The 23,002-nt window shown below is 46.5% G+C and overlaps 1 protein-coding gene across 4 annotated transcripts; it reads left to right on the forward strand.

The window, feature by feature from the left end:
* Positions 1 to 999: 999 nt before the first annotated feature.
* On the forward strand, positions 1,000 to 21,977 carry Hdac6 (histone deacetylase 6). Of its 4 annotated transcripts, none has more exons than XM_021735519.3 (29): positions 1,000 to 1,085; positions 1,715 to 1,837; positions 1,931 to 2,059; positions 2,190 to 2,278; positions 4,810 to 4,894; positions 4,984 to 5,024; positions 5,728 to 5,824; positions 5,967 to 6,064; positions 6,972 to 7,076; positions 7,197 to 7,265; positions 12,541 to 12,667; positions 12,771 to 12,836; positions 12,931 to 12,990; positions 13,065 to 13,154; positions 13,610 to 13,716; positions 13,804 to 13,871; positions 14,124 to 14,289; positions 14,379 to 14,507; positions 14,700 to 14,868; positions 15,151 to 15,284; positions 15,877 to 15,945; positions 16,050 to 16,242; positions 17,694 to 17,843; positions 19,794 to 19,968; positions 20,106 to 20,521; positions 20,673 to 20,792; positions 20,927 to 21,073; positions 21,166 to 21,294; positions 21,546 to 21,977. In XM_021735519.3, the coding sequence occupies exons 1-29, from the start codon at positions 1,074 to 1,076 to the stop codon at positions 21,612 to 21,614; spliced, it is 3,432 nt and encodes a 1,143-aa protein (XP_021591194.1). In that variant the 5' UTR covers positions 1,000 to 1,073; the 3' UTR covers positions 21,615 to 21,977. The 4 variants fall into 4 exon arrangements, with proteins under 4 accessions (XP_021591194.1, XP_013219895.1, XP_013219897.1 ...); XM_013364441.4 differs by lacking the exon at positions 1,000 to 1,085 and adding an exon at positions 1,097 to 1,202; XM_013364443.4 differs by lacking the exon at positions 1,000 to 1,085 and adding an exon at positions 1,209 to 1,477.
* Positions 21,978 to 23,002: the final 1,025 nt, after the last annotated feature.

A 23,002-nucleotide genomic window follows, 5' to 3' on the forward strand; every position in this document is an offset into this window, starting at 1 on the left:
TGGAGGGGGCAGACAGGGAGAGCTGCCACCCATAAGAAACTCCTGATCCCAAGACCATGCTGGCCTTGGACAGTGGAAATTAATATTATCACAATTTTCCAGATGAGGAAACTGGGCACAGAGCTGTTCAGTAACTTGCCCAAAGTCACATGGCTCTAAGTCTCATAACCTCAGTTTCCTTATCTGTAAAACAGCCTTAATACTGGGAACTACCTCATAGAACTGTGGTTTTCAACAATGCCCGCCACATAATACTTGCTAGTATTGCTGTTACTTGGCCCCACTAAGACTCCTTCCACCCATCACCCATTTTCACAGTAGAAATGTCACAAATAACATTCGGTGCTTCTTGTGGACCACTGTAAGTGAACATTAAGTCGGAACATTCTCATATTTATCATCATAACAACTCCCATTTTCTCTAACACCAGGTATCGTCCTTTGTCAACCTGGCTCTCAGCCCAGCCACCAGCCTGCTCACACCATGTCATCACCATGCACCACGCAGGAAACCCTGGGAAGAAGACGCCACTTTCCCCAAGGCCCTCATTTCCTTGCTTGCTCTGGAATCACTAGACGACACAGTTGGCGCGTGTCTGAAGGGCATCTACGGTTGCCAGACAGGGAGGGAGGGATGGCGGTCAGAGCAACCAGGACGACAGTGGACGGTAGCTGGGGGAAGGGGCGCTACAGCTGGATCTCGGTTTCGAACCCCTGACGCGAGCATCACGCAGGCGCAATGCGACTCCTGTCGTTCCATAAGGCGGGGTACTTTTTATTTTTTATTTTTTTTTGGGGGGGGGGTTCTTTTTTGAGCTCGCGAGAGGTGTAGCCGGACACTATCCCTGCTCTGGGCGGGATTTGGGAGGGCAGGCGACAGACCTAACCCAATGGAAGAAAGAGGATCCAGCGCCCGCGGCCCCACAGGTCGCCGGGAATTTGGCGGCGTGGGCCGAGGGCGGAGTTTGAGAAAGGGGCTGCGTTCAGTGAGTGAAGCGCGAAGGATTGGCCGGCATAGATGGCTGAGGCGGGAAGAGGGCGGAGGCTGGCGGGAGGCGTCTCGGGACTGGCTGATGGCGTTTGATGTAACGTTAGGGATCCGGTGTGGGCAGGGGGTGGGGTCGGGTGAAAGGAAAGGGACAGTCCTCGGAGGAGCGGGGCTTGTTGAAACGCTATAGGGGCGGGATCTGATGCAGAGGAAGGTACCCCGATAAGGGGAGGAGTTAAATGAATCGTTAAGGGTGGAGTCGAGGCCAGGCCTGGGTCTGACTGTGTGAAAGGGTGGGCGATTTCCCGGGAGATAGGCCGGAAAGGGCTGGTTTGTGAAGAAGGGATGCGGTTTTAGACACTGGGTGAGTCTTAGAGGAATGAAAGGGCCTGGGAATGAGGCTTGATAGAGTGGAAGGGGCGGTGATTGGCTGGAAAAGTGCAGGCCCCAGAATGGACTAAGCCTGGGGGTTAATTGCTCAGTGAAAAGGTAAGACCGAAGAAAGAATCATGTGAAAGAGGTGCAGTCCAGTGGAACGGGCGGGACCAGATGGAATGGACACCTCAGTGGATGGAAAGGGCCTTCAGAAAGGCCGGTTTAGAAGGCACTGGGGAATGGGATAGCGTAAGGGATGGAGTCTAGTATAGGGGGCGGGGCCCGGAAAAGAGCTGGGTTGCGCGGTCCTTAGGGACTCCAACCCCCTCAAAGCCATTTCTGGCCCTCCAGAACTGTGTCAGAGGACAAAGCTCCCCAACAATGACCTCCACCGGGCAGGATTCCAATACAACCAGGCAGAGAAGGAGCAGGCACAGCCCACAGTCGCCCCTTCAGGACTCCAGCGTCACCTCGGTGAGGCCCCAGACCTGCCCTGATGAGGGGGAGGGAGAGTAAGCCAGCCAAAACCCCAGAATCTGAACTCTGATCGTTCTCTCTTATTGGCAGAAGCGGAGTGTTAAGAAGGGTGCCGTATCTCGCTCAAGCCCAAATCTAGCGGAGGTAAAGAAGAAAGGCAAAATGAAGAAGCTCAGCCAAGCAACCGAAGAAGACCTAGTCGTGGGGCTTCAAGGACTGGTGAGAGGGCCCTGGCTCTGATTTGGCCTTATGTGACAATCAAAACCCTGAGATTCTCCACCTTGGACTGTAGGGGATGTTCCCTCTGATTCAGGCCTTGAATGGATCTGTCTCTCTTTTTCTCCTGCAGGATTTAAACCTGCAGTCCAAGGCACAGGTTGGCACTGGCTTGGTGTTTGATGAGCAGCTCAATGAATTCCACTGCCTCTGGGATGACAGGTGAGGCTGGGTCCTCCAGACTGTCCCCAAACTACACAATCACACACACTTTGGACCCCCGCCCCCTTAGCAAGAATGAATCCTTGTTTACACCAGCCTGGAGACTGGAAGCAGATAATTTAAGAGGGTGGGGCTTGTTCTTGAAAGGATTCTTCTCATTTAACCAACATACATTTATTGAGTGTCTACAATGTTGCAAGAGTTGGTGATATAAATGTGCCAAAGAAGATAGATAGGGTTCCTTGTCAGGGAGCTGATGAGTGAATAGGAGGGCAGATCAGTTAAAACAGCTGGTGAAAGTAGGCGGTGTTAATGATGTAATAAGCCTAGAAGATTCAGGAGTATTTAATAGAGGACATTGGACTAGCATCCAAGGGTTCCCAAGAGGCTTCCCCAAGGAAGGGATATTCATGTTAAAATAGGATTATACCTCTCATCCACTCTACAAAGTAATTTCTGTATTCAAAATATACTCAATATCTGTGACTTATCTACACTAGATCCCTGCTTCCAGTCTCCACATAGCAACCTAAAAATATGTATGAGGTGATTCCCTTTCTTAAAATACTCCAAGGGGTATGTGCATGCTGTGGCACTCGCCTGTAATCCCAATGGCTCAGGAGGTTGAGGCAGGAGGATCCAGAGTTCAAAGCCAGCCTCAGCAACTTGGCAAGGTCCTAAGAACTTAGTGAGACCCTATCTCAAAATAAAATACCAAAAAGGGCTGGGGATGAGGCTCAGTGGTTAAGCACCCCTGTATTCAATCCCTGTTACCAAAACAAAATAAAAACTTCAAGGGCAGAACATTATTCTCAAGGTAAAGTCTGAATTCCTCATCCTGGCCTCTTAAGGTTCCGCGTGATCTAGCTTCACATTACCTTTGTGACCTCATTGGCCAATCCTCCCCCTCATTCGCTTTGCTTCACTTCACTTCACTTCACATCAGTTCACATACACCAGTCCCCTTGCTGTTTTTCTAACAGGCCAGGCACCCTCTTGCCTTGGGTCTTTACCCTTGGTCAATTCCTTTTCCAACTTTTACATCTCAATGAGAATCTCAGAGAGGGCTTTACCTGGTCACTACCCCCTCCCACACCTGATCTTAGATATTTTCCTAGCCCCTGCCAATTGTTAATTATTATACTCCTGTGTTTACCAGTTGAATAGCTGCCTCCCCTGTCCTGACCTTAGACTAACTCTTGACAACAAAAGACCTCAACTGTGGAATACATATTTACCATCTGTTGAGGAGTTAGAAGCACTGCAGTAAAGAAAACAAAGACCCCCTGCCTTCTGGGGAGAGGAAAGACAAATAAGATGCGAGTGGTATAGTGTATTGGAGAGAATGTACTGTGAAAAAGCACTAAGGCTGGATGAAGAAGAGGGCAAGGAAGGGAGGGACAGACAGCTGGAACAGTCTGGCCAAAGTCTGAAAGTAGGATCTGGGGTGGCTAGAGCAGGGGAGCAAAGGATATTACTAGAAATGAGGTGGGCTAGGGGATAAACAGGGAATATGTCTTGTATCTTGGCAGTAGAAAGTACAGTGGAGGGGATGCTTCCATTTTAAATAGGATAGTCAAGGAATGCCTCACTGAGATTTCACTGGGGACCATAAGGGAATGAGCCCTGGAAGCCATCTGGGAGAACAGTGTTCTAGGCAGGAGGACAGCTAGATCAAGTCCCAGAGGCTGGCTGAAGGGTACATAGTTCATATGAGAACCAAGGAGACCAGTGCAAGTGAAGCAAAATGAGGGAGGGGTTGGTGGGTGGGAGATGAACTCAAAGGTGATGATGGGCTGCTTGTTTAGAGCCTTTTGGGCATGGATGGGGAAGATTGGGGCTTTTACTGGGAATAGGATGGGAGCCATGAAAGAACTTTGAGTAGTTGGTAGACATAATCTGATTAGAATTTATGTATTTATTTATTGTGGTATTGAGGATTGAACCCAGGAGTATTCTACTGCTGAGCTATACCCCTGGCCATTTTTTAATTTTTGAGACAGGATCTCGCTAAGTTGCTGAGGCTGGCCTCAAACTTGCAATCCTCCTGCCTCAGCCTCTTGACTCACTGTAAATACAGGCACACTGTACCTAACTCTGATTAGGTTTTTGTTTTGTTTTGTGTTTGGTTCTGGGAATTGAACCTAGGAGTACTTAACTATTGAGCCACATCTCTAGCCCTTTTTTGTATTTGTCTAAGAGACAGGGTCTTGCTGAGTTGCTTATGGCTTTACTAAGTTGCTAAGGCTGGTTTTGAACTCTCCATCCTCCTGCCTCAGTCTCCTAAACTGCTAGGATTACAGGGACTGTTTAGGTAGTGAAGACCAAAGCAGGGAGGCCAGTGAGGTGATAATGTGAGAGCCCAGGCTGGAGATTATGGTGGTGGAGAGCATCTGACTCTGGAGAGTGACAGGAAACAGGGCAGATGCCACTGTGGTAACAGCTATGGAAAGGTAAATGCAAAGATGTGGCAAAAGCCGACATGGTGTTCCCATTTCTGTGTGTGTGTATAACCGCATCTCTGTCCCCAGTTTCCCAGAAGGCCCTGAGCGGCTCCACGCCATTAAGGAGCAGCTGATTCAGGAGGGCCTTCTGGATCGCTGTGTGTCCTTTCAGGTAAGTCCCCCAATTGGATGGAGGGCAGGGAACTGACAGGACCTGGGCACAGCCTGTGCCTTAGCTCTTTATTCCTCATGTCTCCTCAGGCCCGGTTTGCAGAAAAGGAGGAACTGATGCTGGTTCACAGGTGAAAGCTTGGGATCCTGGTAGGGCTGGGGAGGAGGCTGCCCTGGACCATCCAGGGCAAGCTGAATGCCTTGGGAAAGAATATCATGGACTCTGTGGCCAGCCTTGGACAAGTCCCTGAGCCTTCTGAATCAGTATCATCACCTGTAATGGGCTAGTAAACATAAGTTCCTCAGAAGGGCTTGATGTATGTTAGGTGCTTAGAATGGAGCCTAACACACTATCAGCCCATGATGAGCTATTGCTGTTATTATTATCTGGTTATGTCAACAGATGATGAATATGTGGGCAAAGTGAGCAGAGGGTTCCCCCAGAGGGCTACAGGAACCCAAAATAAGAGGCCTGGTGTGGAATGGCTCAAAGAAAGCTAGCTTGGCAGAGTGGGTATTTGAGTTGAGCTCTGAGAAGAGAAAAGGAGTGAGTCTGATGAAGAAGAGGGCAAGGAGGGGAGGAACAAACAGCTGGAACAGTCTGGCCAAAGTCTGAAAGTAGGATCTGGGGTGGCTAGAGCAGGGGAGCAAAGGATATTACTAGAAATGAGGTGGGCTAGGGGGTAAACAGGGAATGTGTCTTGTATCCTGGCTGTTCCCCCCAGATTTTACAGTTGGGGGAGGTCTGATTTGACCAGAAGTCTGGTAATATGGAGGATTCTCAGCTGAACAGAGGATAGAGCCCTGAATCTCATCTCCTATCTATGTTCTCAGCCTAGAATACATTGATCTGATGGAGACGACCCAGTACATGAATGAGGGAGAACTCCGTGTACTAGCAGATACCTATGACTCAGTTTATCTGCATCCGGTATGGATGAGAATTGTGGGGTCAGGAATCCTGATAATCCCGGGATACCCTGGCCCCATGCCCACTGCACCCTGGCGAAAGCAGCTAAATGGATAGGGCTGCTCTCTCTCTTACTCCCTCTTTGTCTACCTACTATCTACAGAATTCATATACCTGTGCCTGCCTGGCCTCAGGCTCTGTCCTCAGGCTGGTGGATGCCGTCCTGGGGGCTGAGATTCGGAATGGTATGGCTGTTATCAGGTAGGACCTTCCAGCATTTGATATCTTACATATTTGAAAAGTCCTTCCCCCAAATGAAGAATGTTTTGGCCTGTGTACTATTTTTGTGTGATCCAAAGTCAACAGGTGCCAAAGTGGGTACAATAAGAAGTCTTTCTCCCACCTTTGTCACCCAGACAAACTACTTGCTGTACTTAGAGGCAGTCTTTATAACTGATGACTGCTGTGTCCTCCCACAGATGATATTATTTAAGGGATAAGCATCAAATTCCATTGATTCTAAGATGCACATTTTTTTTTTCATATCTGGAACATCTTGAACTCCATTCATCTAACAGTGACATATCAGAACTTAATCAGGAACATTTTTTATTCTATTGTTGGCATGGAAAATCATGGAATATTTTGTCATCTCAGAATTGATGAGATGCAGTAGATGGAGCCTTTGTCCTCCCTCACCTTTTTTTTTACCACCAGCAGTGACACGCTCCCATTGGACTGTGCATTTTACCTTTCTCTATCATATGTAGCATAGACCTCAGTAGATACCATGGTACAAATGCACTATAAGTACTCCTCTATCAATGAACATTTTGGATCTCCCCAAATATTTGCTTATTCATGCATATACCACAGCAAATATGGGATACAATTGTAAACTTACTATTTTTTATGTAGGTTGTGGGCTAGGTCCTTGGAGCAGAATGACTGGTTATGAGAATGTATGCATAGATAACTTTAATGAACATTTTTAAATCTCCACTGGAGAAATAGTAGAAGATTGGGGCACAGGTATGGGTTTGAGGAACCCAGTTACTCAGTTCCTGTAAGATTTACAGCATGAACACTGGAGAAGTTGGTGGTCCAGGGGAGAGTCCATCTCTACAGAGGAGGACCTCCAATCTGTGATCTTCCCTGTCCTGCTCAGGCCTCCTGGACACCATGCCCAGCACAGTCTTATGGATGGATACTGCATGTTCAACCATGTGGCTGTGGCTGCCCGCTATGCTCAAAAGAAGCACCACATTCAGAGGTCAGTGGCAGAGGGCAGGTGTTATGGGAGTAGCATGGGGTGGGGTATCCTGGTCTGGGCTCTTCCTCCAGATTCCCCTTGATCCCTTTGTACAGAGTCTCCCTTCTTTTACACTCACAGGGTCCTTATCGTGGATTGGGATGTACACCATGGTCAAGGAACACAGTTCACCTTTGACCAGGACCCCAGGTACACCACAAGTTCCATTGTGCTAGATTCACAGCCACCCCAACTCAAGCACTTCCAGGCCCATCGTGAGGAGTTTGGAGGGAGGGGAAACATTCACATTCTTTGGGCCCACCTGGAACCAGAATCTGCTGCCCCCTGGGTGTCTGCTGTCTCCTAGCTTCACTCTGAGGCAGAAACTGTTGAATTCCCATTTAACAGTTTGGTGAGATTGAGCCTTATGGGTTAAGAAGTCACACGGTAATGAAGTGGGAGAGATAGAATTTGACTCACAAATATTTGGAGGTTTTGTTCATCAATTTACCCTTGAGCTAGAGTGAACTTCAAATTACTATTTAAATATTTTCTGATTATAACAATACTACAAAGTATTTGCTAAAAAATACTAAAACAGGGGCTGTGGTGTAGCTGGAGCTAGGGGTATATTTCAGTAGTGGAGTGCTTATCTAGCATGCACAAAGCCCTGGGTTCCATCCCTAGCATCACACATACACACACAAAAAAAAATTTAAATGGAGGCCAGGCACGTGGTGCATGCTTGTAATCCCAGCATCTCAGCAGGCTGAGACAGGAGGATCATGAGTTCAAAGCCAGCCTCAGCAATGGTGAAGCACTAAGCAACTCAGTGAGACCCTATCTCTAAGTAAAATACAAAATAGGCTGGGGATGTGGCTCAGTGGCCAAGTGCCCCTGAGTTCAATCCCTGGTACACACCTCCCCCACGAAAAAAAAAATTAAATGGAATAGGAGATATGGTTCAGTGGGAGAGCATTTTCTTAGCATGTTTGCATGTTTATGGGGTTTGATCCTCAATATCAAAAAATGTCTAAAGCAGAGTTTCCTATCATTCCCATCACCTCCAAAATAACTTTTGACAGCCAGGCACACCTATATCCCAGCTACTCAAGAAACTGAGGCAGAAGGATCCCAAATTTGAGGTCAGCCTAAGCAACTTATTGAGACTCTGTCTCAAAATGAAAAAAATAAAAAGGTTCAGGGGTAGATACTTAGCATGTGTAAGACCCTGGATTAGGTCCCCTATACCACCAAAATTAAAAAAAATATATTTTTCACAGTTTAGGTAATATCCTAACTTTTCCCTACAGATTTATGAATATTCATAATTCTCATTATTATTAACAGCACACTGCATAATGGGATAATTGCATGTTCTTTGGCAAATTGCTGTTTTCATTTAATAGCATATCAGGGATACCCCCCCCCACCATGTTAGTGCAACTAAAAGAATCTCATTCTTTTTTTTCAATATTTTTAGTTGTAGATGGACACAATAGCTTTATTTTATTTATTTATTTTTTATGTGGTGCTGAGGATTGAAGCCAGTGCCTAACGTGCTAGGCCAGTACTCTACCACTGAGCCACAACCCCAGCACAAAGCATCTCATTCTTTGTAAGGGTTGCAGAGTATTCCATTGTATGGCTGTACCTCTGATCGTTTAATTCTGGGTATTTAAAATACTTCCCAGTTTTTGTAATAGGCAATTCTACTGTGAATTCTTATAAATATATAATTTCATACTTCTCTTGAGTATATTTGTAGGATGACTATCTAATAGTGGTTTTCTGGGTCAGACAGGTCAATATTGTAAAAGATCTGGTGTACATTGCCAAACCCCCCACCCCTCCCACAGAAGGGTACCCAGCTTACCTTTCCTACAGAAAGTGATTGATGAACAAGTCCTTACTAAGTAATAGCCTTCTATCTAGCCAACTGCTTAGAATCCACTTTGCCCCCCATACATCCTGAGTTCCTGTGGCCTTTTGTCTGATCTAGGATATTTGTTCTATAGACATTGCTTTATTGTTTTCCCAGCATTCACTGTTGCTGACAGGTGTCGTTTCATTCTTATCTGAGTAATCTAATTTGCGCTCTATAAGCTTTTTTTATAAGTTTTTCTCTTTATCCCCTGTGTTCTGAAGTTTCACCCTGGCTCCTTCATTCTACTTAGCAGTGAGTTGACATTATATATCTAAAGACTCATGTCTTTCTTCAATCCTTGGAAGTTTTCTTCAATTAGATCTTTGATAATTTCTTCTACTGCATTTTCTCTATTCTCCCTTTTTAGGACTTCTACTGTTTAGATGTTAGATGTTTCTGGGTTGATCTTTTTTGCCATACTTTTTTTAATATATATATATTTTTAGTTATTGATAGACCTTTATTTTATTTATTTATATGCAGTGCTGAGAATCGAACCCATTGCCTCCCACATTTTAGGCAAGTACCCACCCCATCTTATTTTTTTTAACTTACGTTTTCTGTCTCTTTTTCAGTTTGCAGTCCTAGGCGATTTCCTCAAATTTATCTGCAAGTCCTTTTGTTGAATTATGTATATAGACATTCTTTTAGTCTCCCCAAGTACTTTCTTCCTCTCCGTTTCTATGCCTTCTCATTCCTGATCTTGTTTTTATAAAGTACTGATTAGACACTTTAAATTTTCTTCTGTTCTGAATTTTATTCTTCATTCTGAGGTTATTTTTTTCTTGGCCCTTCTCTTTCATACTGGTGATTTTCCTCAAATATGATCCTTATTTGGCTATCTATACCAGAAATTAAAGGACTGTTGTACGGGCCATCATGGGATTACTCTGCTGTGATGTGTGTAGATCTATTTTCCTAAAAAGCATTTTCCCTAGAATGGGGACAGATAATGTCTGTTGACAGGTCTCAACTTTAGGGACTATGGAAAAGGACCCACACATTAGATAGGATCTTGCCAAATGTGAAAAATAAGAGAGCCTCTTCCAGATGGCATCTCTTTTCCTTCAGCCTTGCCAAAGATAAGTCTATTTTACTTATCTTTTCTAATCTACCTTTTGTCTTTTTTATCATCTCACTGTTTTATTGTGTTTTAAATTCTTCATTAATTTTTTTTGTTTTTATTCTTACTAACTTCTTCTTCCTATGTTCTTTATTTTGTTCACACTGTCTTCTTGAATCGACTACTTCAACATTTATCAACACATTGGTCAATCTTGTTTCATTCATGTCTGTACCACTGCCTTCCTCATATTTATTTTGGAGCTAAAACCAGATATCATATAATTTTTTTCTGCAAAAATTCCAGAATACATCTTTAAAACATAAGGGTGCTTTTTTTTAAGGGTGCTTTTTAAAGCATTACTGACTAGGGCGTGTATCTCCATGATAGACCACTTGCTTAGCATGCACAAGGCTTGGGTTCCATCCCCAGTACTGGCAAAAGAAAAGAAAAAGCATTATTTCACTATTTTGCCTGCAAAATTAATAAGAATTCTTGAATATCATTAAACATTTTTTATGTCTTAAATGCATCCGAGAGGCTAGAGCATTAGTTCATTGGTACAGTGTGTGCCTAGCATGTGCATAGCCCTGGTTTCAATTCCCCAGCATCAAAAAAAAATAAAAATAAAAAGTGTATCACAGGGGCTGTGGCTGTGGCTCAGCAGTAAAGCACTCGCCTAGCACATGCGAGGCACTGGGTTCAATCCTCAGCACCACATAAAATAAATAAATAAATACAGGTATTGTGTCCAACTACAACTAAAAAAAATGTTTTTAAAAAAGTGCATCACAGGCTTTAAGTGTGTTATTTTTTGATACATTGTTGATTATATACATAAATGTGAACACTTCAATACATTCTTTCTTATAAGAATGTGTAAATGAATAAAAAAGCTATCCATGCCCTTTGATCTCCTAAATCCTCATCTTTCAGTCTTAACTAGAACAGCAGGGAAACAAATTGTACAGTCCTTAAAATACTATAATGGAGACAAGGCAAACAGGTAAACTTTAAACCAAACAGTTTATAAGAAACAAGTTTGGCAAATGTGTCATTCAGTGAATTGGCTATTCAGAATTGATTTTCTGTGCATTGGCCTGAGTCTGCACCTTTTTTTTTTTTTGTAGAAGGGATAATTTAGGTCATCTTAGGTCCCCCCAAAGCTCCTACTCAGTATGGGAGAGGGCCCTCTGGGACCCCCCGAGTCTCAAAATCTACTTTCCAGAGATTTGTTAGAGTCTCATATTTTATGGCATCCTTTTTCCCATTCTGTCTTTCTAGGTTGGCACTTATTTTAAAATTATTTTACTAGACTTGGGGTATAACACAATAGTAAAGCATATACTTAGCATGTACAAGGCCCTGGGTTCGATCCCCTAAATAAATAAATAAACAAACATTCCTTTACCATCTTTTGACTAGTATGTCAGGAAGTCAAAGAGGAAAACCTATGCTATTAGTCTCCCATTCCACTTGAAGCTGGTTGAATGTATTTTAAAATCCCCTTCTGGGCTGGAGGTGTAGCTCAGTGGTAAAGCACCTCTGAGTAAATACCCAATACTACCACCAAAATATTTTTTTTAGTTATAGATGGACACAGTACTTTTACTTTATTTTTTATGTGTTGCTGAGAATTGAACCCAGTCCTCTCACATGTTAGGCAAGTGCTCTACCACTGAGCTACAACCCCACCCCTGTGTCATAATTTCTGTCAGAACCTATCTATTTTTTTGTTTCAGTACCTCTCACTCCTATGTGTGCTCACTTTCTTACTTAAGAAGTAGTAGAGTTAACCTGTAAGGCACTGAGGAGAAGAGATTGGCCTTTTGGCATTCCTAGTCAGCACCCCAACTCCAGCTTCACACATAGAACCATGTCATACTCTTCTCACTCCTAGGCCTCCCACTTTATTCACAGGAATCACTGGACTTCCCAGCCTAGCCTGAGGGTGTTTTCAGCCTTAACTGGCTCTCTCCAGCTAAGAGCCCATGGCCCCAGTGGGCCTCCACTGTCATAGGGTTTGCCCTGTTGTTCCTACCTTGGTCTTGGGGACATGATCTAGAGTCTTCCACAGGGTCAGGAGCCGGCTCTTGGGATCTTAGACCTGAGTCTAAAATTGGGTGGCCATCGAGGGGCCAGTGATACTCACTGATAGAGAGGTTCTACTAGGAGACAAATGAATGAGTAAGCAAGATAATGGGAGAATAAATGAAAGAATTAATAAATGGGAAGTTCAATAAACTGGGACTGAGTGGAAGGTTAAATTAATGGAAGATTGGATATAATAATTGAGAAATTGATGAAGCAGAGAATGAATAAGTGGTTGAGCAGGAAAACAAATGGATAAGTAAGAAAAGTGTGATAACTGTGGTTTGGAAGTGTCTGGGAATTGACCTTCTCTAGCTCCCTTACATTTTTGTGGTACTGGGGATGGAACCCAGAGCCTCAAGCAGGTTAGGCAACCCCTCACCTCTTTTTCCCTCTGCCTTTAGTGTCCTCTACTTCTCCATCCACCGCTATGAGCAGGGTCGGTTCTGGCCCCACCTTAAGGCCTCTAACTGGTCCACCACAGGTTTTGGCCAAGGCCAAGGATACACCATCAATGTGCCTTGGAACCAGGTCAGTGTCTACCCACCCTGTGCCCCAAAGTGAGGCCAAGGCCTGCTCTTCCACCATCTTGGGGCAGGTGACTGACTGACCCCCATCATGCCTCTGTCGGCAGGTGGGGATGCGGGATGCTGACTACATTGCTGCTTTCCTGCACATTCTGCTGCCAGTTGCCTTTGAGGTTCGAGGAGTCTGGGAAATGTTGGGGTGAGCGACAACATTGAAGGAATGGCCTATGAAGGCAGATAGCCTCATGTAGTCTTTTGCCCCCTCAGTTCCAGCCTCAGCTGGTCCTGGTGGCTGCTGGATTTGATGCCCTCCAAGGGGACCCCAAGGTAAGGCAGTCTCCCTAGGGCAATAGGTGGTCAAAGGAGCTACACAGCCAGACCGACCCTCTGCATCTCCCCAGGGTGAGATGGCTGCTACTCCAGCAGGGTTTGCCCAGTTAACCCACCTACTCATGGGTTTGGCCGGAGGAAAGCTGATCCTGTCTCTGGAGGTAAGTAACTCACCTTTGTCTCAACCTGTGGATTCTGGAGGGTTTAAGAATAAAGTTTTCAGGCTAGGAGTATAAATCAGTGGTAGAGCACTTGCCTAGCATGTTCAAGGCCCTGGGTTTCATCCCCAACACCACTAAAAAATAAAATAAAAGACAATAAAAGAACAGAGTTTTTAAGTCCATCAGCAGTTCCTGGCCTAGCATTTCCACTAACTAACTGGGCAATCTTGCAGGGAGCACTTCATTTCTTTGTGTCTCTGTTTCCTATAGGTCAGATAGACAAAAAGATAATGGCAGTCACTTCATGTCATTGTCCAGTGAATTGAATACGGTCACTCTGTTATTACCTTGTTTGACATGCAGTGTGCACCCTAGTATTGTTATTACTACCATTATTCTTCCCTGAATGTGATATCTGGTCCTTTCTTCATGCTCCCTCACATCCCCCTCCTCAGGGTGGCTACAACCTCCGCTCCCTGGCTGAGGGAGTTAGTGCATCGCTCCATACCCTTCTGGGAGACCCTTGTCCCATGCTGGAATCTCCTGGTGCCCCCTGCCCAAGGTGAGCCCAGGTGAAGGAGAGGGGAAGGGGGCCCCTCCCTGTCCACCTGTGGCTATTTCATCCTATTTGCCTGTCCCCTGCCCTCAGTGCCCAGACTTCACTCTCCTGCACTCTGGAAGCCCTTGAGCCCTTCTGGGAGGTCCTTGTGAGATCAGGTAGGAAGCTGGATGTGGGCCTGCTGGGAGTTGGGCATGGGATGAGAAGTCGAGGGTTGGGGAGATTCTATTGCAGACTCACCCACTCTGACTTTCCTGGGAAACCTTGGTGGGGAAGAGTCAGGGCCTCTCTCTTAAACCAGGCCCAAGTTTAAGGCTTCCACCCCTTTTTATGTTTGGGCCACTTATGTTCCAGAGTATTAAGGGGAATCCAGATTGGGAGAATAGGGTGAACATGACCTTTCTTTGTAGCTGAGACCGTGGAGGAGGACAACTTGGAGGAGGAAAATACAGAGGAGAATGAGGATGAGGGACCCTGGGAGCCTGTGCTGCCTATTCTGACATGGCCAGTGCTACAGGATCGTACCGGGCTGGTCTATGACCAAAGAATGATGAGTCACTGTAACCTATGGGACAAGTATGCAGTCAGAGGGCTGGGATAAATGGGTAGGGGGTCACTGCCTCCCAGGCACTAAGCCCCTATCATTGGTTTTCCCCTACCACTAGCCACCACCCTGAGACACCCCAGCGCATCTTGAGAATCATGTGCCACCTAGAGGAGCTGGGCCTTGCTAGTCGCTGCCTCATTTTGCCAGTGCGGCCTGCCACTGACACTGAGCTGCTTACCTGCCACAGGTCTGGCCTGTGTGGTGTGAGTGGGCTATAGGGTTCTGGATGGGCTCTGGGGGACAGAGCCTAGAGCTCCCCTCCATGGTGTATGGAGCTGCTGTGGACCTAGAGAGTCCCAAGTGTCATTTCCAGGGTGAGGCCGAGGAAGGGGACAAAGCCACTTAACTGTCTCTTGGGGACTCCTTTCTGTGCCTCCAGTTCTGAGTACGTGGAGCGTCTCCGGGCCACGGAGAAGATGAAAACCCGGGACCTTCACCGTGAGGGTGCCCATTTTGACTCCATCTACATCTGCCCCAGCACCTTTGCCTGTGCACAGCTTGCCACGGGTGCTGCCTGTCGCCTGGTGGAGGCTGTGCTCTCAGGAGAGGTATGTCCACTTCAGGATGGGTACTGGGCTGGAGAGAGGAAGTCCTAGGAGAATGGAAAGGGTCACCTGCACTTAAGGAGGTCCTGAGGGAGTTGAGCAAAGCCCTTGGAAATGGGTAGTGGGGAGCCTCCCTGCTCACTGGGAGGGGAATCCCAGGAATGGGATCCCTTGCAGCTGGTGAATTGGTAGAAGGGTCAAGAGAGAAAGAAGAGTAGAAGAAAGGGGAGAACAAATGTGAGTGAGGGCCAGGGATCCATCTTAACTCATCACTCCTGCTCCCAGGTTTTGAATGGCATTGCTGTGGTGCGTCCCCCAGGACACCATGCTGAGCAGGATGCTGCCTGTGGTTTCTGCTTTTTCAATTCTGTGGCAGTTGCTGCTCGTCATGCTCAAGCCATCAGTGGACGTGCCCTGCGGTAAGGGCAGCCTAAAGACCTCCAAATCTTGATCCTTGCAAATTCTAGACCCCCCTCTCACAGCCCAGGGCTTACTCTGCAGGTCCACAGCACAGGCCCCACAACTTTCCCAGAAACAAGCAAGGGTCTACTTGCCCATTACTTCCCCAGAAAAGGACCAAGAGGTGACCTCTCAGTATCTGCCCTGTTAGGACCCCCAGATCATGGCACCCATGGCTTATAAACCAGAGTCCTGCCCCATTTTTTTCTGGCCCCTAACAGTTAATCCAACAGAACCCAGACCCATGCCCCCAGTGCTTACTCCAAAAGACCCAGGATCATACACATAAGACTTAGCCACCTAGGCCTGAACTCAGTTCCTAGCATTTTCCCCAAAAGAGCCCAGGACCCAGCCCCAAGCACTTTCTCAGGCCCACAGAAAACCTTTTATTGGACCCAGAGTCAGGCTTTCATCCTGATGCCCAGTACTTTCCCAAGAGATCCAGGGTCCTGCCACCCAGCAATAAGTTTCTCTGCAGCTCCCAGGGACCTAGCTGTACCTTCTCCCAGGGATCAAGTTTCCCAGGATACTGAGGAGCTATTCCCTCCCTAGGATTCTGATTGTGGACTGGGACATCCATCATGGTAATGGAACTCAGCACATATTTGAGGACGATCCCAGGTGAGAGGCTGGGGCTAGGGGCAAGGGTGTGGTCAGGAAGGGGACTGAGCCATGCTTGGGGCCCCTAACCAGCCATGGCCCCCTCCAAACCCCATCCCCGGCAGTGTGCTATACGTGTCCCTGCACCGCTATGACCACGGCACCTTCTTCCCCATGGGGGATGAGGGCGCCAGCAGCCAGATAGGCCGGGCTGCAGGCGAGGGCTTCACTGTCAATGTGGCCTGGAATGGGCCCCGCATGGGTGACGCTGACTACCTGGCTGCCTGGCATCGGCTGGTGCTTCCCATTGCCTATGAGGTAAGGCTTAAGATATGTGTGACAAACCTGTGAGGGTGGCAGCAGGTGCCTGCCTCCTCACTTTGTGTGTCTGACTGCCTGGTGACTGATCATGAGACAACCTATGGGTGCCTATACTGATGGTTGTTAGGGCAGGGGTGGCTGGGATGGCCTTAGGTATTTGACTGTTCACTTGACTGCCCTCTCTTTGTGACATTATGTTTGTGAGCAACTGTCTTGGCTTTGCATGGGATGAACTTTTGTGGTGGCTCTGTGTGTGAGAATCTTTTGGATGTGCAGTGGTAGTCTGTGTGACCTGACTAGATCTGTGTCCTATTTTTCTGCCATCGTGAGTGCCATCCTCTGGGTGTGAGGATGGCTGTGACTAATGCTCTGTGGAACTGTGTATGCAGTGGAGGGCTGGGGGATGGGTATATGTATATGACTCTGTACAGGTGGTTACTTGTCATCCCCTTTTCTCTGTGTGATAGATGTGATACTGTATGTCACTGGATGCTACTATGTCTTTGACAGACTTGTGAGACCTCTGGATGTGGGAGGCCATGTGGGACCACCATCTCTGTGTCTGTCTGCCCTGGCTATTTGTGTATATGTTTCCCTGGTTAGGGGGTGCTGTGGGTGTGGCTGCCTTCCATGTGTGTGAGCTGGGTATGTGTGTGTGTGTCTGACTGAGGGCAGGCATGTGCACACTACTCTGCAAGCCTGGTTCTGCACCTTTAGATCTACATGTGTCTCTGACTGTGCATGGGTGGCAGGAACCATCCTGTGAATGTATATGACTGTGTATGCAAGTGACCACCTCCTGTGGGTGCAACTGCATGTGTGTGAACATTGTGACTAGGTGATGATGGCATGGGAGCATGGGTATGATTGTGACTGCCAAGGTAGCTGTGAATAACTTCCTTCTGAGAAATTGAGTATGTGTATGCGACTAGTGCAGATGTACAGTTTTGTCCATGTGGGACTTGTGATTGTGTGTGGTGCTTGCACTGTCACATATTCTGTGACATAAGTGTGTTTGCCTCTCTTGGCACCTGTGTCATGTGCATGTGTGTCCCATGTTTGACCTTGGGGTGCATGTGTGTGAGGACATGTCTCTATTTGTCCATTTCTCGTGACACCATCTCTTAACATCTGAATCTCCATGTCTGTGTAACTCTTATCTGTCTCATGACTCTCTCATGTCCCCTTCTATTCATTCTTAATATCCCTGAATTTCTCTGGTGTCTGTGTCTCTCTTTTTCCTAGTTCTGAGTTTCTGTTTCTCATATTTTCCCCTCTGATGCTCTTTCTTTTCAGGTCTCTAAATCCAGGCTTCCTGGTCTCCAGGTCCAGAGCCTCCACTCCTCTGACTTGCATCTCCCTGTCTTCACTTGTCTTTGTCTCCATCAGTTACTGCCTATCAAAGCCCTTCCCCTCATGCCCATGTCTTTCTTTTCTTCTTGTCTCAGTTTAACCCAGAATTGGTGCTGGTCTCAGCTGGCTTTGATGCTGCACGAGGGGACCCTCTTGGGGGCTGCCAGGTGTCACCTGAAGGTTATGCCCACCTCACCCATCTGCTGATGGGCCTTGCCAGTGGCCACATTGTCCTTATCCTAGAGGTAACTCTTTTTCAATCTTTCTTCCCATGGTGGGGGCAGTTTGGAAGAGTCAACTGCAGGGCAGTTACTCAGGGCAGTTTTGTAAAATCTTTGAGTGTCTCCACCTGGGATTGTTGGCACACAATAGACATTAATAATGACAATAACAACAGCATTAACAGCTTTTAAAAAATATTTTATTAGTTATTGTGAACTTTATTGATTTATTTTTATGTGGTGCTGAGAATCGAACCCAGTGTCTCACACATGCTAGGCAAGCACTCTACCACTGATCTACAACCCCAGCCCCCATTAACAGCTTTAATTGAGCACTCACTATATGCAAAGCTCTCTTCTCAGCACTTCATATTTATTATTAATTTTCTTTGCTTGACAAAGCAGCCTTATGAGGTATGGTCTGTTTACCTCATTATTTTCCTCTCTCAAGATCAAGAGAACTGAGCTGGGTATAGTTGTGCATGGGTGTAATCCCAGTAACCCAGGAGGCTAAGGCAGGAGGATTGCAAGTTCAAGGCCAGCCTTGGCAACTTAGCAAGAACCTGTCTCAAAATATTTTTTTAACTGGGGTAGAGATGTATCTCAGTACTTGCCTAGCATATGTGAGGCCTCAGATTTATTCCCCAGTACCACAAATAAAAGATCAGGGGAACTGAGGCACAGAGGAAGTAGTCACACTTAATAATGGCACAAATGGGGCTTGAACCCAAGCAGCCTGACTCCAGGGTCTGTTTTTTACCATTATCTGAACAGTTTCTAACTAGTTCCTGGGGCAAAGTAAATTGACCTTTTGTAAATGATTCAGTACCTCTGCCTTCATACCTCAGTTTCATTATCTGTAAGATGGGGATGGCTAATTGTGGATGCAAGAGTGTCTGGCATATGGTAAGAACTGAATAATTGCTGTATGTTTTTTACTGTTAGGCATTATTCAGACATTAATCCTCTCAGCAAACTGTTTTTTTTTTTTTTTTTTTGGTACCAGGGATTGAACTCAGGGGCACTGGACCACTGATTCACATCCCCAGCCCTACTTTGTATTTTAATTAGAGACCACGGAGTTACAACCCCAGTCCCATGTCAGCAAACTTTTATGCTATTATTTTCACTATTTTATAGATGGGGAAGCAAGCCACTGAGAAATTAGCTGGCTTGTAAAAAGTCCCACTTACAATATGTCCAGGACTACTTATGGCAGGGCAGGGTAGTGGTTGAGAACATGGACTATTTTGTCAGGTGTCTCAAGTTCAAACCCCAGCACTACTTCTTCAGCTGTTGTGACCTCAGACAAGTCATCTAACCACTCTGAGCTTCCTTATCTGTAAAAACAGTAGAGGCTAGAGTTCCTGTACAGTATAGAAAAATTCAAGATAGGGGATCTTGTAGAGAGTAAAGACGAGTCATTTCTATAATAGATCAGGACAGGTCCTTTTATATGGGTTCACAGCAGGCATCTTATAAAGGTCAAGTCAGAGGTTTATATGGTGTGAGGCCAGAGGTTCCTAGACAGTGTGAAGACAGATTTCTGTATGGCATGAAGGCAGGTCCCTATATGTTGAGCACCTGTGGTTGTGAGAATTAACTATGTTAGTCTGCATGAAATATTTAAAATAGGGTATGGTACACAGCATACATCTAATAAATGTCAGCTATTACTGACATTTATTATTATTACTGATGCAATTATCAGTATCATTATTTCTATTATCACTATTATTATCTTGCACTTGACAGCATTTTGTTTTACCCTCCTGCAACAACCACCTCACTGAGTGCTGCCCATCTTACAAATGTGAATCACACTCACATTTATTCCTGGTACCAATCCTCCACTCCAGACTTGCAGGGCCCTGGAGTCGAGAGGAAGAGAAAGTGGGAAGACAGGACATCTAATCATTCAAATCCCCTGAAGAACTCCCTCTGTATCATTCCTTCTCCTTTTCCTTAACAAAGGGTGGCTACAACCTGACATCCATCTCAGAGTCCATGGCTGCCTGTACCCACTCCCTCCTTGGAGACCCACCACCCCTGCTGACCCTGTCGAGGCCTCCACAATCAGGAGCTCTGGCCTCCATCTCCGAGACCATCCAAGTCCATCAGAAATACTGGCGCAGTTTGAGGGTCATGAGTGAGTGAAGCCGGGGAATTATAATGAGGGTACTCAGGGAAGAAGGGGGCAGGGGAATTATAATGAGGGTACTCAGGGAAATAGAGGCAGGAAAGGGGACAGAATCCATACTCAAGGATCTCATTCCATGGTTCCAGAGGTAGAAGACAAGGAGGGATCCTACAAGTCTAAGTCCTTTACCAAGAAGGTGCCCCAACCAGCCAATTCTGAATCTGCTAAGGGAATAACAGCCCCAGAAGGGAAGGTTCTAGAAGAAAGCAAGGGGAAAGCTACCCCAGCATTGTCTGCAGAAGAGTCCACTCTGAGCCAGACTAAATCGGAGACATCTAAGGTGGTGCTCACTCAGGACCAGTCCTCAGAGGCAGCCGCTGGGGAGGCCACAATGGACCAGGCCACCTCAGAAGAAACTGTGGGGGAAGCCTCAAAGGCAACTACAGGGGAAGACTTGCTGGACCAGACCACTGCTGAAGAGGCCATGGGAGGAACTAAGCCGATCCAAAGTCTTCTAACCTCACGCACAGAGAAAAAGACTCCAGCAGGCTCACCCGTGCAGGTACCCACAGCAGAGCTGTCCCTAAATTAGCTGGTGGAGAATGTGAATACCTTAGAACTAGGCAGTGAAGCTCAGGTAAGGTCACCAAACCCAGGGAGAAGGGGTAAGAATTGGGCCTCTCAAGTAAATTTATTTCCTTTTGTGTGTCCAGAAAACTCTAGAAGCTCAGACTGCAGAAGAGGAGAGCCTACTAGGAGAGGCGGCTGGAGGTCAGGATGTGGGTGACTCAAAGCTCACAATGGGATCTGGGGATCTTAGTGGCATGGACCAGGTAAGTTCAGGAAGAGGCTAGGATTGTGGCTTTTTTCTTGCCAATTCATGACTCTCAGTCAGGAGCATGTGATGTAGAAACATAAAATTGGAGATGAGGTCCCCAACTTACTCAGTTTCACCCATTCACCCTAGGCCATATTTTATGCTGTGACACCACTGTCCTGGTGTCCCCATTTGGTGGCAGTATGCCCCATTCCTGTAGCAGGCCTGGATGTAACCCAACCTTGTGAGGACTGTGGGACACTCGAGGAAAACTGGGTGTGTCTGTCTTGCTATCAGGTATGGACCAGAGGAAGGGAATTGGGTGCAGGTTGGCCTTGGAGCAAACTGCATGTGAGTGCTGAGCCCCACCTGACACTTTCCAACCTTAGGTTTACTGCAGCCGTTACATCAATGCTCATATGGTCCGACACCATGAAGCCTCTGGACACCCACTGGTCCTCAGCTACACTGATTTGTCTACCTGGTGTTACCCCTGTCAGGCCTATGTCCACCACCAGGTACGTCCTGGGCAGACCCTTTAACCCCTGACACATACTTGCCCCCCAGCCCATCCCTATCCCCTTCTGTGATTGGGTAAAGGGAGAATGCAGATCTTACCAAAGGCTGCATCCTGATTATTTAGTATGATATGGGGACTATGAGATAGTCTAGGGGTGGGGGTGGTTGAGGGCTGGAGTAGGGCAACCTCTTGGCTAAGGTAGAGCTGTCCTCACTCCTCTCACCTACCCTGTTCTTACCTCCTCCTCAGGCTCTCCTAGATGTGAAGAACATCATCCACCAATATAAGTTTGGGGAGAATATGCCCCACCCACACTAAATCCCAGAATGTGCTCCCTTTTCTCTCCCTTCTGAGGCCCAAGACAGACCAGCCTTAGTTCTTTGCAACCCTTACCCTGGATGAGGGTGGCCTCTTACTCTGCCATACCCTGAATATCCTTTGAAAGTTGCCCAAGGGTGCTTATTTAAATGTACTAAATACTTTTAAGAGGACTGTGATGATCAGTCATGGACCTGCCCCTGCCTGCTGCCTATTTGAGGGGCACCACTACTCTACCCCAGGAGAGAGGGGCAGCTCAGCAGCTCCACAAGAGAGCTGAAATCACAAGGATAATATTGGAGGGGGGGCAAGTGGCAGTTATGGCAGGATTGCATATTTAATAAAATGCAAGTTATTACAAAACATGGAAAAAGCCTTTTAATTTTGAGTATGTTGAGAACCCCACATCCCTAGCCAACAGGGTTGATGGTAATGAAGGAGTGGGTAATGAGGGAGTGGGTCTTCATCAAGTCAACCCCCTGGCCATTGATTGCCCCCAGGAAATCTAATTGAAGAAGCACAACTTTAATCCCAGTGACTCAGGAAGCTGAGACAGGACAATGACAAGTTGAAGGCCAGCTTCAGCAATTTAGCAAACCCCTAAGCAACTTGTTTGTTTCAAAAAAGGAAAAAGAAACAAAGAAAATGCTAGGGATGTAGCTCAGTGGTAAAGAGCCCCTGGGTTCAATCCCCAGTGCTCCCCCACTTGACTAGCTCCACTGGAGGTTAAATGGTAGAATACACGAGAAAATGGGTGCCTGCCTTAGAAATAGAGGCCTCACAGCCAGTCCCAGCCATGCCTTCAGTTGAGAAGATAACTCTCAGGATGTATCTTCACCAAGTCAAGGTTTCCCCATCTGTCTAACTGGCCTAATTGGTGGGTGTGGGGATGGGTTCGTGTTTAACTGGATGTGGTAGTCATGGGTAGCACCCTGGCAGAAAGTATGCCATTGACCCAAGGTAAGAATTGCTTTAGCCAAGGATTCTAGACATCTCTTCATGGTCATCTTCTGATCCCAAGATGACCATCAGAGGCCCACTTAGTCAAAAAGAAGAGGAAAGAACAAGGACAAGCAGTTTGGGCCGACACCCTTGTAAGAATATTAATGGATGCCACCCCCAAAACTCCTCCATAAATCTCATTGGTCAGAACTGTGTCTTATGATTGCCATAGCTGCAAGGGAGTCTAGGAAATTTATAACTTGCACATCCATCTCAAATTGGGTTCTTTCTACCCAGACAGAATAACCCCTTCCCTACAAGTCTTTCCCTTGGGGGAAGGACCCAGCCCCCTCCAGAGCTACCAAAAAGCCACTTCACAGACTACCTGGCCCCAAAGAAATACAAAATCCCACCTTCAGGGTCAACCCCTGACATTCCCCTGCACA

Source organism: Ictidomys tridecemlineatus, chromosome X (genome assembly GCF_052094955.1).
Source record: "Ictidomys tridecemlineatus isolate mIctTri1 chromosome X, mIctTri1.hap1, whole genome shotgun sequence".
Classification (NCBI taxonomy): domain Eukaryota; kingdom Metazoa; phylum Chordata; class Mammalia; order Rodentia; family Sciuridae; genus Ictidomys; species Ictidomys tridecemlineatus.

Bases quoted from the DNA above. Each gene is read 5' to 3' on its own strand.
- Hdac6 (XM_021735519.3), top strand. The intron at 12,668-12,770 runs GTCAGTGTCTAC...CTCTGTCGGCAG, and splicing joins TCAATGTGCCTTGGAACCAG to GTGGGGATGCGGGATGCTGA. The intron at 14,869-15,150 runs GTATGTCCACTT...TCCTGCTCCCAG, and splicing joins AGGCTGTGCTCTCAGGAGAG to GTTTTGAATGGCATTGCTGT.